The following is a 16,801-nucleotide window of genomic DNA, read 5'->3' as shown; positions in this document are numbered from 1 at the left end:
CTTTTGCTGCTACCAAACTGCTCCTAACAAGTGCTGCCTGGTTTGGATTCTGGGCACGAATTAAGTTGTTTGGTTCATGTGGAATAGGATATTCCTTGAGCCGAATAACATATAAAGTGAATATCATGAAACTGCTGATCTCGTGAGTGCGCCGTGTATGTGGAATGTGGACTTGAATAGATGGTCCACTTAGTGAGTTGGCCTGCCATATATTTTTGGACGAACGAATATTCACCGTCCATCCAGCTTGATCAACACTAGAGTTCGTGTACACATGTATGTTTTTGATGTCTTAAATCAATTCAGCAACAGGGTCTGTCAATGCCATCAACAGACCAGTCAATGCCATCGAGCACTGTTTGGTTGGTGTGCTTAGCAAATAAAGTGCCCCAATGAAAAAAAAAAAAAAGAAAGAAAGAAAGAAGTTAACAGTACTATATGAGCTATGGAGAAGTGATCCAGTGTTCTGGTATACCTATATCACTCTGTAGCTCTCATCTCTCAGACAACTGTAATGGTGTAACAGTATGCTATTTGTATTTTTGGAGGCATTCACTAGGCCCAATCTTGAAAGACTCGTAATCGTCGGAGGAAACAAACCCTCCAAACACTGATCTCTCTTCCTGTAGCTGCAGTTTTCCAAGCCCTGATGAGATGGTTATGTTCATCTGATCAAAACAGTTCCTCAGAGATATGTTACCCAAAACAAGCTCTGTTAAATTGACCATTTGTATTGGTTATTGATATTTGAAACAATCAATGCACCCTTGCTGTATGGCATTGGTCAGATTGAAAAGTTCCCCATGGGAGATGAAAGAAATTCCTACTAGACAATCCAGATTGATGATTTGATTGTCCACCACAACAATCTTATAGACATGCATTCACTAGGTTACATGTTTGATTTTTCATATTGATTTCCATGGAAATGAACCATGATGAAATCCAAGGGAATGGACATTTTAAGATGTTTGGATAACAAAGGAAAGAAAAGACTCCTTGTAACAAGTTTTGTATTTTTTCCTAATAGGATAAGAAACATGGACCTTATTAGCTCAAAAATATGACATTTTCATTTGTCATATATCCTAACAAGGCCTTTATATTAATAATATAATTTAAAAAAATAATGTTCATGAAAATATTGATTAATTTTTTCTTTTCCTATAAAAATAGTGCTCATGAAATTAATGGTTAGTTTTTCTTTTCTTTTCCTATCCATTTCCATTTCCATTTCCGTTGCATTAATCCAAACATGCCCTAAGTTTTTTTTTTTTTTTTTTTTTTTTTAAGTAGTTTTCCCAAGGATCACCTCTCCCACGCAGGCCATAGGGTAAGAAAAGGTTATTTTTGTATCCTGAACTTCAATCGTAAGAACAAGGGTCATTATTTCAAGTCTTTGACGTTCTAAAGTAAAATACAAGAAAAGTTATGACGAGTATGTGAAGAAAATAATATGTAATATGTAATACAATGCAAATAATGCATGCTTTGGATGTTATTTAAATAATCCACGGATTGGTATACGATCATCTGATTTGGGTTTTGTGGCATCCTCGCATGGTGAGATAATGAGAATAAGTACCTTCGCTGGAGTAATTGTGTGAGTAGCTATGGAGCTAAGATCAAGTGATGAATCTAATCCTGGAAAGAGAATTGAAGTAATTGTCCTCTTTTTGCTGAGAACCATGCTTATTCAAACAATCACGGGTTAAAACTCATGGGAAGGCTACAATGAATTGTCAGTGTAATTGAGAGAGAAGCCTTTAAAGTGAATAAACAGTTTTATCCTATTTATAATGAAATAAATCAATAACAATAGAGGTTGACACATCCGGTAGCGGTTGGCGCATCTCCTATAGAAATTTCAGCAGAGTTTGGGCCCAAAACTGCCTCCTGAAAGTTAGCACAGACACACCAACGACTAATTTAAAAATGTGCTGACAAGAAGGAAAATTTCGGTTTTGAAGTGGGAAGATCCAAATGAAGTATAACAAGGCTTAAATCTAACTAAATCCACGTGGCAAAAGGGTTGGCATGGACGCGGCAATGTCCAATTCTCTTAAAACTTCGATATATTTCATCAAAATCAAAGAAAAGATTAGTATGGGCATGCTAATATCAATCAATTCATATATTTATAGAGTCATTTGAGTCAAACAAATGGTTGGTGTGGCCATCCCGATAACAATTCAGACCCTTAAAAATCAGAAAGTTACATAGATCAAATAAAGGGTTGGCATGGTTGCGCCAACAATCAATCAAGGTTGGAGTAATCACGCCAACTCGTTCTAAGCCACTTTCTAACTCAATTTCTTTTAAAGAAAATTTAGATTTTTTTCAATCCAACAATCTCATCTCAAGGTGTTAAGGTTGACAAGGATAAGATCAAAACAATTGTAGAGTGGCCAACCTTGAAATCAATCACAAAGGTGATGAGCTTCAATGGTTTAGTAACATTTTATCGACAGTTTATTAAGAACTTTAGTAGCATTATTACCCACGTGACCAATTACATAAAGGTCAAAGACTTTGCATAGACTAGAGAAGCTCAAGAGAGTTTCGCTTAATAAAAAAAGCTAACTGAAGCACCCATACTTGCCTTACCAAATTTTACTAAAGTTTTTAAGATAAAAATCTAACATATCTCACGTAGATATTGGAGCTATCTTAATGCAAAAAGAGTACTCAATAGCCTTCTTTAGTGAGAAGCTCAACAATGCAAAGAGATATTACTCTACATATGAAGTTGAGTTTTATGCCATCATTCAAGCCCTATGATTTTACTTAATACATGAAGAGTTTGTATTATACTCCAATCATGCGACTCCACTTTCTCAATACATAAAAGAAGCTTAATGCAAGGCATGCTAAATGAATATCATACCTACAAGAGTACTAGTTTGTGATTCATAACAAATCTAATTCCATAAATAAAGTGGTAAATGCACTTAGTCGAAAATCTTCTCTCCTCAAAGTCAATTGATTGAATTTAATCTATTACTGAAGAATTATAAGATCAATGCATATTTTAAAAAAACTAAGAAAGAATGCAAAAATGGGCATAATGACAACTTTATCATTGTAGAAGGTTATCTCTTTAAAGAAAACTAACTTTGTCTTCCCGAAGGATCGATTCAACTCAAAGTCACCATCAAGCTACGTGTGGTGATGGTTTAAGGGGCCATGTTGGTTGAGATAAGACCATTTTTATGATTTTTTACCATTACCATTGCCTTTATTGCCTTTATTGAACCATGATGTGGAGCGATTTGTTCAGAAATGCATAACATGTCAAAGAGCTAAACATAAGAAAGGTTTTTTATGGTATATACCATCCCTTGTCTATCCTAACTCATCCATAAGAAGGCATCAATATGGATTCTGTGATTTGGTTGCCATGAACACAATGAAACTATGATTTTATCTTTGCCGAAAACACCATAGAGCGGATGATCTCCTTAAAGAAAATGTAATCAATATCAGAGGCATCAGCAAAATTCTTGTATGGGATAAACTAATGATTTGCCATATCATTAAAAAGATCAGGTCAAACAAGAACTCGAGAGTGAGTTCTTTTAATGAGAGCGGGACTAGTGTAACTGCTTAGGGCCTGTTTGGACACGGGGATTAGATGGGAGTAGAGTGGAGTAGGTGGGATAGGGTATTGAAATCCCACCCCGTCCTCCTCAACTTCTGTTCGGCGCGGTATTACTAACGGATGGGAGTGGTCTCTGGATTCAGAGGACGATCCGGTGGATTGCGAATCCCACATACTTCGTTCTCGCCTCATCTCTATCCCATGCTCCATCCCATCCCTAGCTCGTCTACAGTCCAGCGTACGGACGGATGGATTGGGAGTTTCCATGCTTCCGATTTGGCAGGAGAGAGGCTGTGGTTGGTTCCCGTTTTGCCACGAAAAGGGGTTTATAACAACCACCTGAGGGTTGTGATGGCCATCTTCATCGTTCGACTGCCATCGCGAGCTGAGGGTCTACTCATCCTAAGGTAGGTCTTCTTCCACTCATGATCTGCATGAGACGCTGTTCTGGTCTGTGCATATGTCTTGCATGTTCCAGATATTGATGATTTCTATAGCATTGGAAGCCGCCATGAAGGGTTTCTATGCATCTAGTGCATATCTATGGTTTCCAGCGAAATAGGCCCTCCGATTTGGAGTTCGCCTGTCCGGCTGGCTGCGATGGGTTCTAAACCAGGTCTAATATACATGTGCAATAGGATTTCTTCTCTGTCCGTCCAATCTGTCCTGTATTTATTCCCTCTTCTCCAATCTTTCTTACATAACTCTGTGGGGTGGTCCATGCTATTGTGTTCCTCCCGTCAGATTTGCAGTGCATTTTTTTTTCTATTTTTTTTTAAAGTTGGCTGGGTCCCCACTACAATGTCCTTTACAGTCTGCTCCACCATCTCTACGGCCAGATCTCTGCCCCCTTAAAAATAGTAGGAGTAGATAATTGCTCGTTAAATGTTACAAATTCCGTGACTTGTTGTTATTTATATTTGGAGAACATTACGTAGTTAACAATGGAATTGGAATCTTCCAACTTCTGACTACGTAGATTCATTATATGGAGATACCAAATGATGATTTTGTTAATCGTGATTTCTAAATAGTTGTCATTCTTATAATTATAGTTGACAGTTGTAAATCATCATATGTACTTGATATTCAGGTGATATGGCAGACCGGGTGTTTGATGATCCATTAACACCAACACATTCACCGGTTAAGATACCAGTGGTGCCTACACGATCTTCCCCACGCACGAAGACGGTGAAATCCCTGGCCGAGCCTGCGTCCAGAGCCCCAAAAATAAAATGGACTCCCGACATGGATCAGGTTATAATTGATATATTTCTGGAACAAGTGGCATTAGGACGCAAGGGTGATAATGGTTTCAAACGTGAGGCGTATCAAATTGTCGCAAAAGCCGTAACAAAGCATACCAATATAGTCCTCAGATGGCAGAATGTGTCGAGTCGACTAAGGTATTACAAGAGGGAGTACACTGCAGTAAAGGATATGCTAGCGGCTAGCGGGTTTGGATGGGACAGTGAGTGGATGGTGGTTACGGCCCCCGATGAAGTCTGGGAGGAATATCTTAAGGTATGGTTTTCGAAATATACTGCTTCCGCCATATAATGTGTTATTAACTCGCATATTATACTTACAACTGCTGATTGTACGGCTGCAGTCTCACCCGCGTGCGAAAAGACTGCGCGGGAAACGGATTGAGAGAATGGATGATCTTGCAATGATCGTCGGTTCGGACCAGGCAACGGGATGATATGTCCACGGCAGTAGGAGTATAGCTGCATCAGCATCATCATCTCGCATTCAACGAGAACTTAATGATGCATGGAGAGAGGTGGATGATGATATAGACGATACAATTGACTTGTCAAATGATTATGGCACAGAGTCTACAGGGACCATCCCATTCTCGCCTGACAGTCCTTCGATAGGACAACACGGCTCACGTAGCACTCCGACTCACACAGCTGATACCAATGCTACTCAAAGTGGGAGCGCAGGAAAGAAACGATCGCCCTATCCTCATCCCTGTGACGTACTAGGGGCGTCTCTGCAAACTGTCGTTGATTCAATGCTCAAATTTGGCCTCGGGAAGTTGGTAAATCGTACTTCCAAAGTACTTGATGTACTAGAAGAGGTCGAGGGTCTGACTAACTCAGAGTTTTTTGAGGTTGGTCAGCTCTTGAGCAAGGATAAGGAACTAGCGTCGTTCTTTGTGAGTCTGCGACCTGAGCGCCGTATTGACTGGTTGAAAAAAACTCTTCATGACCACTTTGGGGATCGAGGTGTCGGATCCATCTGAGGATTTAATATCTTTGGTTATGTTCCCTTGCTTGTTATGTGTTGGCATGTAATAACTTTGATTTACTTGATTTGGTGTTTGGATTTTTTGTTTTTGAGTATTTATTTTTCTAGACTGACAAACATGGTGGTATATCCATAGTATATACAAATATGACTTGTGCTGGTGCGACAACTTTTTTGTAGTTAACATCATTTATATGCTTCCACAAGAATTATGATTGGTAAGTTTATTTTCTTAAGATAGATAAGACCATACAATTCGCTAGCTTGGAAGGGTACGTACTGACAACGGTATAGCTTTTTCGTTTCCTAGTCTTTTTGTACTTTACGATGCTACTCGATAGGACAATACTGATGTAAACTTCGATTGCAAATTTCTATTTCAAGACACTATCTAGTGCCAATTACATCCATGTTACTCCAGATGGAAAAGTAAAAGTATTATGTCGTCTTGGTGGGACGTAGGCCTGGAATATATATGTGTTGAGACGACGCGAGGTTGGAGGTGGAAGGATATAGTGGAGCGATAAACCGCGCATTCAGGAAGTGAAAAGAGGTAGTTGCATTCTGGGACGGTAACTCCGATAAGGCATGCGCATCATCGAGACCTCACACAGATTCTCATGCAGTTCAGTTTGCTGCATTTTCTGATGGTCATCACATCCACCATTCTTTGTCATCATCCATCCGACAGACTGTACAGGCGGCACAGGCGACACCGGCCATAGTTTATAGGGCCGTGTCGACTGACGATCTTCCCCCATCAGACAGAGAGATATTCTGTGACTTTCTAGTTGGTCTTTGTGTCCTTTTTCTTGCTTTCCTTGTTATTTTCAAATTCTAGCCTAACATGGATGACTGTATTATCTGTAATATGTCACTTGTTTCTGTTCCTCTCATTTCCCCGTACAACCTATGTTTTGACATGTTGTTGCACTTTTCATGTATTCATATATCTCTATTTTCGCATGCCATACATCTGTTGGGATCTATATGTATCACACCACTGTCACGTGATGTGGTCCATGCGGATACACGGCAATGTTCAATGTTGATAGTGATATTCATTGAATAAACTAGGTATTAAAGGCGCTGATGGGTCTATGTCTTAATATGGTGTGGTCCACCTGAGATAAATCGCGCCTTCAATTTTTGGGACAATGGTGTAAGGTGATATGTCAAAGTGGATGGACGGCATGGATGAGACATTTACATCGGTGAGTGGCGCAGAGAGCACAGACAACCCGCCATATCATAGGCTGCAGCTTCTGTAATGCCATGCAATCCGTCCGTTGATGCGAATGGGTCGCAGATTGGCTACCCCTCGGGACCAGCCAATGGCTGCTGGTCGGTGACCTGTGGGCCCCAACATAACTTATGTGTTTCATCCATGCCGACCATCTATTTTTACAGATGATTTTGTGGTATGAGACCAAAAATTAAAAATATATCATATTCAGTTGGGGCACATTACACGAAACAGGGTCAAATGAGCATCGACCAATTAAAAATGTTTTAGGGCCTTTCATGTTTTGGATGAAGCTGCTAATTTATTTATTTTTTTCCATTCATCTGTCAGTGTATGACCTACTTAACACATTGGATGTCAAATAAACAGTACAGTGGGCCGTAGGATGATTTCCATGGTGGATATCCAATCGCTATTGTTTTCGTCTGGCATGGTCCACCGGAGATATATATCCCACTCAATTTTTGTGTCAGGCCATTAACTGATCTTTAAAAATGGATGAGTGGAATGGATGAACCACATACATATGGTGGGCCCCACATATCACCGACCACCAGACACGGGGGTGGTTGCAGGCCGTCGACTGTCCAAGTACGCACTATGCTTTTGTAATCCAATCATGTCTGCCTGTCCAAACATGGCAGAGATGGGCCGATGGATATGTAATCCAATCCCGTCCGCCCATCCAAACATGGCAGAGATGGGCTGATGGATATAGTAATCCAGTGGGAGTGGGATTGCATGTAATCCACTGTCATACTCACCCTGACATTGGAAGGCGTGCAATCCACCCTAATACAACCCACTCCCACCTAATCTGCGCGTCCAAACAGGCCGGTGGGATGAGGTGGGATGGGATTCAAAAAACATAACTATTACCCATGGCAGCGATTGTCCCCCGTGGCCATGGGATAAGATTAATGCTGCTTTGTTGATAATATGGTGGTACAGTGAATGGATATACCCACCATCATTTGAAATTACTAAGAATAGCACATGTGTGTTATATCTAAATTGTTCATTTGTTTTGTAATCTCATTTTATGGCATGGGCCTAAAAATGAGGTAGATCCAAAACTTATGTGGCCCCAAAGAAGTTTTCAACAGTAAGTATTCGTTCCCGTTGCTTTCTATGGTGGGGTTCACTTGAGCATTAGATTTACCTGATTTTTTGGCCAATGCTCTAAAATAATCTTTAAAAATGGGTGGACGGTGTGGATATAGCCCACACATCATGGTGGGACCTACAACAACTTGCTAATATTGAGTGAAATTGGCACGTGACCCAATGCAATTCTATTTAATGCAATTCCAACCTTTTCCATTCTTCCCAATCATGGAGTGGAATTAGCACACGATCAGATGAATCCCATCCCTCCTAATCCATTCTAATCCCACCGCCCAAATAGACCCAGGGCGTGTTTGGCCGAACCGATCCCATGGGATTTGGTGGGATGGAATGGTTTTTAAGGTAATGACGATGGTGTCAGTGTTTGTCTGTTGATCCCATGGGTTTGGGATAGCCCATGGGATATCCAGCAGGGTCTTTGGATGGTCACAAATGGATGGGTTTGCATCTCCACTACTTCTCATGGTGTGCCCCACTCACTGCTTTATAGCTGCCTCAAAACAATTTCATTGCTAAATGAAGGCAGGTGAAAATGATGGAGGGAGTAGATATGTCATTGATATCTTGGTGGGCCCTACACAGGGGTGAAAACTTATATCTCGGGATTGTTGGCATCCAGGCGCTGTTTACGAGGGTGCATGGAATGGTTTTTATCCCGCCATCCCAAACAGAAAATGGGATGGGATGTAAACAATATAACCCATGGGATCCTTCTTAATCCCATATCCAACGCCGGGCCAAACACGCCAAGGAATTGGGCCAACAGCTTGGGCCACCCTCATTTAACTCTCTCTCTCTCTCTCATGGTAATCCCCCCTCTATAATATAATTTTGTAAAAGGAGAAAAGACAATAATGGTAATCCGGCCCCCTCTATAATATAAGAGGAGAAAAGACAACAGTGTATTTTTCACTTCGTTGATGATATCTTTTGCTTATCTTTGAGTGTGAGTCCTCTCGTGTATCTGGGTGAGTGATTCCCAAAGCATTTATAGTGTGTTGTCTCATCCATTTTCAATCAAATAATTATCTACTTTTCTCTTCTCTTTATCACCTGCTTGATCATGTTCTTCTTTCTTACCTGTTAGAACGACATCAACGATGACTTGTTAAGAGAATGCGAGTTATTTGATACTCCAGCTACTTAATACAAGGGTGGTCAGAAATTGCACACGTGGAGTAAATGGTAGAATTCATTGTCTCTAAAATCAAATCCACTGAACTATTCTAAACTTTGATTCATGAATACTTGTTTATTGAAATAGGATCATTAGGTATATTCTCATTATTAACCATCTAATAATCAAATAAGTGTAAATTTTGAGCCATGATACACCTCAACTAGGAGTACAAATACTTTTGGACGATTCCAAAATGCATAGAATATTTTTAAAAAAAATTTGAATTAATTTTAATCCAAGTATGCCTTTATAAGTAATGTCTAATTACCAGCACTATCAGCCACATCTTACATTTTGGATTCTGTCCATCAATGAACTGATCATCTTTATGTATTCGTTCTTCTGCAAGGCGTGGGCCTACAAAATGCACGGTTCAAAAGTTGGGGCGTGTAGCCCATGTAAGCATGCATGTGGGGGCCAGCTCGAGGCTTCAATCCTTCTACCTCACTTTAACTTTAATAAATAAAATAAAATAAAATAAGTAACCGATGACTATAAGGCATCAGTCATTCGCCAAAAGAGGAAGAGGAAAACAAATTCAAAATCTTACGGTTTCAAAATAAAAATAGTTGGAAGTATACGTGTCAACATGCATTTATCAAGAGATAGGAGGTGTAAAAGATTCCCTATCCTTTTATATAACTTCTTATTAATTATCCACTTACACTCTTCTTCCTATTTGAACTCTTTTTCCTTTCTTCTCTCTCTCAACAGTCTCTGATATCTCTCTCTGTTTATACAAAGGATGACGATTTCAGAGAAGAATGTGGATGGAATCAGTGCATGTGAGATGAAAAACCCATTGGTTGTATCTTTCGGTGAAATGCTGATAGATTTCGTTCCAGATGTTGCTGGGCTTTCTCTAGCGGAGTCGTTGGGATTCATCAAAGCTCCTGGTGGGGCCCCTGCCAATGTAGCTGTCGCCATCGCAAAGCTCGGTGGCAGCTCCGCATTTATTGGAAAGGTGGGCCATGTTAGTCTCGTTGGTGTGACCTATGTTAGTCTTTTATCTGTCTGATCTTTTGTATGTATGGTTGAAATATGGATTCCCACCTGATGGATGGAGCGGATTTACATATATAGCATGGAGGACCCCACATCACTTGGGTGTTTTTCGTAGCAGCAGCAAAAGATGTAAGCCATCGCTTTTAGCTACTGTGCTTTTGGGAGGATCGTGATTGATTTGCGGGTCATGTGCAAAAGGATCTGACGGTTCAGATCGTCTCTGGCTTTGATTAAGTTTCAATAAAGGCTTGCTAAATTCCACACGCGAGCTGCCGGCCACCCACACATAAAAACACGTGTGGGAATGTGCACCCGGGATTTGAGCTTCTCATACACAGGCGCGCCACAACTTGCGGAATAAATCGACGGCTAGTGATGCAGATTGCCGGCCACACCCTGTCGCAGGACGTTTCTGCGCTCAGAAGCTAGGTGGGGCCCACCGTGATGTTTTTAGGATCTGCTCTGTCCATCCGTTTTTGCAGATCATTTTAGAACATTAGCCCGAAAATTAGGCAGATCCAAAACGCAAGTGGGCCCCACGACAGGAAACAGTGAAATTGAAACATTGGTGGAGATCAAGCTAATCTTGTTGTGTTTTTAGTTCATAGGAATGACCTTACGAAGTAGGGGTGCACACGGGTCGGTTTGGTCCGGTTCTGGGGTGAAATCGGAACCGAACCGTTCCTAACGGTTTTACAATTTTTGGAACCATAACCGGACCGTTAGCACCCTAGAACCGAACCGGAGCCGGACTGTGAAAAACGGTTCGGTTCTGAATCGGTTTCACGGTTCTGGGCTACTCTGAGAACTCCATCTGAGAATAAAGAGAAGAGAGATTGCTTACCCCAGAATCCTAAACAACAACATCATTGCATGCCAAAAATGAGATTCTTTAAAAACAGAGTAGTTGCATGAACATATATTCCTATCAAACTCCAACAAATAGCGTCTGAAAGAATTGTAGTCAAAGAAACCCTAGCAATTGAAAATCGGAAGATGAAGGAAAACACTAACATATGAATAAGGAACAGAGGGACCAAAAACAAAACCTAGAAATCAAATGATCCGAAATGAAAGGAGAAAGAACTTAAATGGAAGGAGAGATTGCTTACCCCAGAACTCCATTTGAGAAGAGAGAGAGAGAGAGAGAGAGAGAGAGAGGGCACCGCACGGCCGCAGAGACGGTAAGAGAGAGAGAGGTGCGGCGCCAGAGATGGTGAGAGAGAGAGAGAGAGGGCGCCGCACGGCCACAGAGAGGGCGAGAGAGAGAGGGCAGGGGCGGCAACAGTCGGGCTAGAGAGATTAGATATTCAGGGGGTTTTTTTTTTTTTTTTGATTTTAAAGTTAAGGTTCGGATCGATGATTCGGATCTACGGTTTGGATCAACGGTTCGGTTAGATTCTACACGCCCTAAACCGGAGATCCATATCCAACCGTTCTCAAAATTTTGGAACCGAAACCAGAACTGATGGTGTCTAGAACCGAACCAAACCGGACCGATCCAACGATTCGATCCGGTTCCACGCTTCTACCGGTTCGAAGTGCACCCCACGGTTTGGATGACATATAAACATCACGGTGGACCCCACCTAAGCTTCTGAGCGCAGGAACTTCCTGGGACAAGGCGTCGCACTGATTATATTTCACACATGTATCCCTATTGCCACGTGCTTGCATGTGGATGTGAGCTTGGAATTAGCATGACACATCTTATGCGGGTGGCAGGACCGTTGTCATGACTCCCGTTGTGTTTCACCGCCGCTTGGACCCTGACCGTAGATCAAGTCGCACTGGTCCATCAATCCTAACCATCCAATTGGTGGTACCAAATCGATGATTAAGAGTTAGCGAGTATTCAAAAATCAGCGGACCGGATTAGTTGTTGCTTGGGTAACACATTAGTTGGTGTTACCCTGACCGTGGGGCCCACCTTGATGAATGTGCTGTATATCCATGCTGTACATCCGTTTTTTCATCTCATTTTGAGGTGGTACCAAAAATTAAGCAGAGAAAAATCTCAAGTGAACCACACCACGGAAAGAAGTGGGGACAATGACTTCCACCGTTGAAACCTTCCTGAGGATAGATCATGATGTTTATTTGCCATCCAACATGTTCATGATATCACACATTGTTTTCCCCACTGTTTTCTGTGGTGTGGTCCACTTGAGCTTTGGATATACTTCTATTTTAGGATCATATCCTAAAATGAGCTGGTAAAATGGATGGACGGCATGAATAAAAACCTACATCATGGTGGAGCCCACAGAACTTTGACACTAGCTAGCTGGCTGGTGTTGGGGTCACCAGCCAAACCGCATCCCCTCTCCATTGTTCCCTTTGGTGTGGCCCACCTGGGTTGTGGAACGAGCTTATTTTTGTCACCGGGTACTAAGTGGATCACCTGATGGACGGAATGGATGTCCCTCCTCACAGTAGCAGTTGGACGTTTTACAAAACTGCATAAAACAGGTGGTGTATATGAATCGGGTCCAATACAACCGTTCTTTTTTCTTTTTCTTTTTTTGGTCTTTTTCTCCTGTTTTTTTTCCTTCGGATCTGGAGCAGTCACACATTCATGTGATAGATTTTACTTGGATGGTTAGGATTGCTTCAACCCTTAGATTTTAGAGATACCATTCATCTAGAATGGTACCACAATTTGGATGGTCTGGACAGTATACATCAGTGCCACATGTGTTTCTCTGCTGACTTGTCAGTTGTTCATATAACATCCGAGCAGTGCAAAAGGTGGTCTGGATTGCGAATGGCCTATTCATCAGGCAATATACCCTCTTGAAATGAATGTATAGTGAATGGTACGATGTAGTGTCCTGATGTAAAAATCTGGCCATCCTTTTTAGACTATCGAATAATTGCATGGGAAGAAGACAAAGGAGGCTCCGGCTACTACTGTATAGTAAGAGGCCGAGGCTGACTTGACTAGGGACTTAGTATATCGACCTAAACTATCTAGCAAGCCCTGACCCTTTTCTATATGCTGTAGAGATTGTTGACCTACCAACTTGCCCTCGTACCTTGTGTTAGGGTAGTAAAGCTGAGCTCATCTCCGTAGTAAAATTTAAATGAAATATGTTGTAAGGGGTCAAGCTCAAGAGTCCGACGTAGTCTTGACCGACTTGGATACTCGAATGAACTTTGAGCCTCCCCTTTATCATCAGGTAAACGGCCAACCTACCTTCATTCGTAGTACGTGACCAACCTCTCTTCAACGGATGAGATCTTCCTTAGTCATTAACAAGATCCTTAGTCATGACCGGCGCAACCGACCTCGTGTCCTGCAAAGATTTCCGAGCTAACCTCTTCTCTTTAGTCCGTCCATTTTTACCCATAATACAGTGCATTGTATGTGGCCCACCTAATGACTTTACTGTTCCAATATTGATTCATGTGATCTTCATGATATGCTCCACTTTTTTCAAGGCTAGGATTTTCCACTGAAGTGACATATTTGCAGAAAATAAAAATTAAAACCGTTATATGTTTAAAATGTTGTCCACCCTCCAATATTCTTTCCTTGTATTTCAGTTTGGAGATGATGAATTTGGGCATATGTTAGTGGACATCTTGAAGAAAAATGGAGTGAACGGTGATGGCGTATGCTTTGACCCTGACGCTAGGACTGCACTTGCATTCGTGACGTTGAAGAGCAACGGAGAGCGTGAATTCATGTTTTATCGAAATCCAAGTGCTGACATGCTGCTGAAGGAATCAGAGCTGAATTTGGATCTCATCCAACAGGCAAAGATCTTTCACTATGGATCGATAAGCTTAATCACTGAGCCGTGCCGGTCGGCCCACTTGGCTGCAATGCGGGCCGCGAAAGAAGCTGGCCTGCTTCTCTCATACGATCCCAATGTTAGATTGCCGCTGTGGCCATCAGCTGATGCCGCTCGCGAAGGAATTAAGAGCATTTGGACAGAAGCTGACTTTATCAAGGTTAATTGATTTTATTTTCTTGTTTCTAGTTTAATTCGACTCATAACTTGAGTTTAATCATTATGAAACTCGGTTGTAAGCCTACGACTCGGCTTCAACTTAGCATTACTTATCAAGTCTCACCAACTCGGTCAGCTCAACTCGACTCAACACGACTCGAATCTAGTCACTCGGATTAATATTCATAAATAATATTAATTAATGTTGAAATTTATGGTTTTTTGAAAAAATAATTCAAATTTTTAAATTTTAGGGAATTTGCTACCAAAACATTTTTCGAAAATTTCAAATGAAAAAGTGCGGTGTATGCTTTTAGTCCCACATCAGAAATTTAAAAATGATTTTGGAGTATATATGTGAATGTGTGTGTAATATTCTTACTTGGATGTTTTGGAGATGGAGATGCTCAGGCTCTGGTATGGGCGAGGGCGTGGGCAGCGTGACTATAGTGGCGCTAGTTGGCGTACTTCACACGTGCACATCGTGTCGCAGAGTAGTCACTCTCTCGTGGGTTTAAAATGAGTCAGGGCTTTATAGGCGACTGAGAACAGTCGGATAATAAATCTAAAAACGGCTAGCTGTCTTAAAAGCCACAACGGTTCAAAAACAAACGGGCCATAATGATCCAACGATCAGATCTTCCGATCCAACGACCAGAAATGGCTAGAATTAATGATCAACAGTCAGAAACATTTTTCAAACATTCTGAACCATTGATGACCACCTAGCAATGATTCACTCCGAGGTGCCGATATAAATTGGACCATTCCGGTCCAAAAATCATCAACTCAACCCCAATATCTCCCATTCCATTAGATTCTTCAGATCTCCTTTATAGAATATTCTGCACTGTTTGATTTTGCCAGAACAGATCTACTGTGTTGAATTGTTCCTAAGTGGACCTATCGTGATTACTACACGCCGGATCCAAATAGGCTTGTTTTATCCTGGAAGCAATTCGTCTGTAACCCATCAGCAATTGATAAAAGGGGCAAATCATGCTTTAAGGACATCATATCATTTTACGTGATTCGGCCTAGCGAAACGAAATTATTGAGATTTATTTTATTTCTTTTTAATTTTCGATATATCCAACACTTTTTTCTAACAATTAATTCATTAATATCGAGTTGAGTAGAGTAATGACTTATCGATGCCTTCGAGTCAACCCAACCCAACTAGACATCATTAAATTTTTTAAGTTTTTAAACTATGCTGCGTATGCTAAGTAACTAAACTCCAATTTGGTTATTTCTACATTATTGGATTAATCATTGGTTGCAATTCAATTTGATAGGGCATCCAAATGTGCCAATGATATAAGATTTGGACTACTTTTAAAGGGTGTTTATTAAAAACTAATACTATTTAATCTTACCACAGGCTAGTAGCGATGAAATCGCTTTCCTAACAAACGGAGATCCCGAAAAGGAAGAGGTTGTTCTGTCATTGTGGTTTGATGGATTGAAATTGTTTGTAGTCACTGATGGCAAGAAGGGGTGCAGATACTTTACAAAGGTTTTGTTTCATCTCATTCATTATTATATCGTTGGTAGACTTTTATCAATTTTTCACGAGAATCTCTAGTTTATATCTTGATTATAAATTCCTTTTTTCTTGGGTGGTGTTATATGGTTCTAGGACTTTAAAGGAAAAGTTGAAGGATTTTCCGTCAAGACGGTGGACACGACAGGAGCTGGTGATGCTTTTGTTGGCTCTCTTCTTGTTTCTCTGGCTAAAGATGGTTCTCTTTATAAGGTTTTTTTTCCCTCTCTTGAATTACATGTTGTTTTACAGTTCTGTATGGATTTTTATTGTTTAGTCTAACAAACTGTTCATGTTGGCACACCTTCTGGTGATCCCAATCCAAATTATTCATCAGTTTGGCCCAAATTTCATATGGGAGAACCCTGAATTCTCCACCATCAGATGACCTAGCTTCCAATGAGTCCCCATTAAATGAAGTAGACGCTAACTGTAATTGTCAATTTTCATTGATGGCTAGGATCATCTAGTTTGGGAGATACTATGTGACGGCCCACCAACCAATGATTGGACCCAGTATATCACAATCTTAAGTGTGCAATGCCTGCACGGTCTATTCATTTACAATGTGGTATTTTTGTGTTTTTGCCCTTCTTAATATATATATATATATATATACAGGATGAAGTTAAGCTAAGGGAAGCTTTGAAACTGGCAAATGCTTGTGGCGCGATCTGTACAACACAGAAGGGAGCAATTCCAGCCCTTCCAAACACATCAATGGTGCAAGAACTCATCACAAAATCTATATGAAAATCGAAGCAGTTGTCCTTTCCTCTGTTGGGCTTGGTTCTCTCTTATCTTACATTAGTTGTGAGTTTGTGCTTTTATTTGGGAAATAGTGCCCCAATAAACTAATTCTACCTACTTTCAT

General features: G+C 40.8%; 1 protein-coding gene across 1 annotated transcript; it reads left to right on the top strand.

The window, feature by feature from the left end:
- Positions 1-10,087: 10,087 nt before the first annotated feature.
- LOC131236667 (fructokinase-2) lies at positions 10,088-16,699 on the top strand. Its single transcript, XM_058233987.1, has 5 exons — positions 10,088-10,381; positions 13,972-14,382; positions 15,766-15,900; positions 16,024-16,140; positions 16,549-16,699. Exons 1-5 carry the CDS (start codon positions 10,163-10,165, stop codon positions 16,678-16,680), a joined length of 1,014 nt encoding a protein of 337 aa, XP_058089970.1. The 5' UTR covers positions 10,088-10,162; the 3' UTR covers positions 16,681-16,699.
- Positions 16,700-16,801: the final 102 nt, after the last annotated feature.

The sequence above is a fragment of the Magnolia sinica genome, chromosome 2 (genome assembly GCF_029962835.1).
Source record: "Magnolia sinica isolate HGM2019 chromosome 2, MsV1, whole genome shotgun sequence".
NCBI classification, from domain to species: domain Eukaryota; kingdom Viridiplantae; phylum Streptophyta; class Magnoliopsida; order Magnoliales; family Magnoliaceae; genus Magnolia; species Magnolia sinica.
The sequence above is the reverse complement of the archived record's forward strand: the minus strand, read 5'-3'. Positions and strand labels throughout refer to the sequence as shown.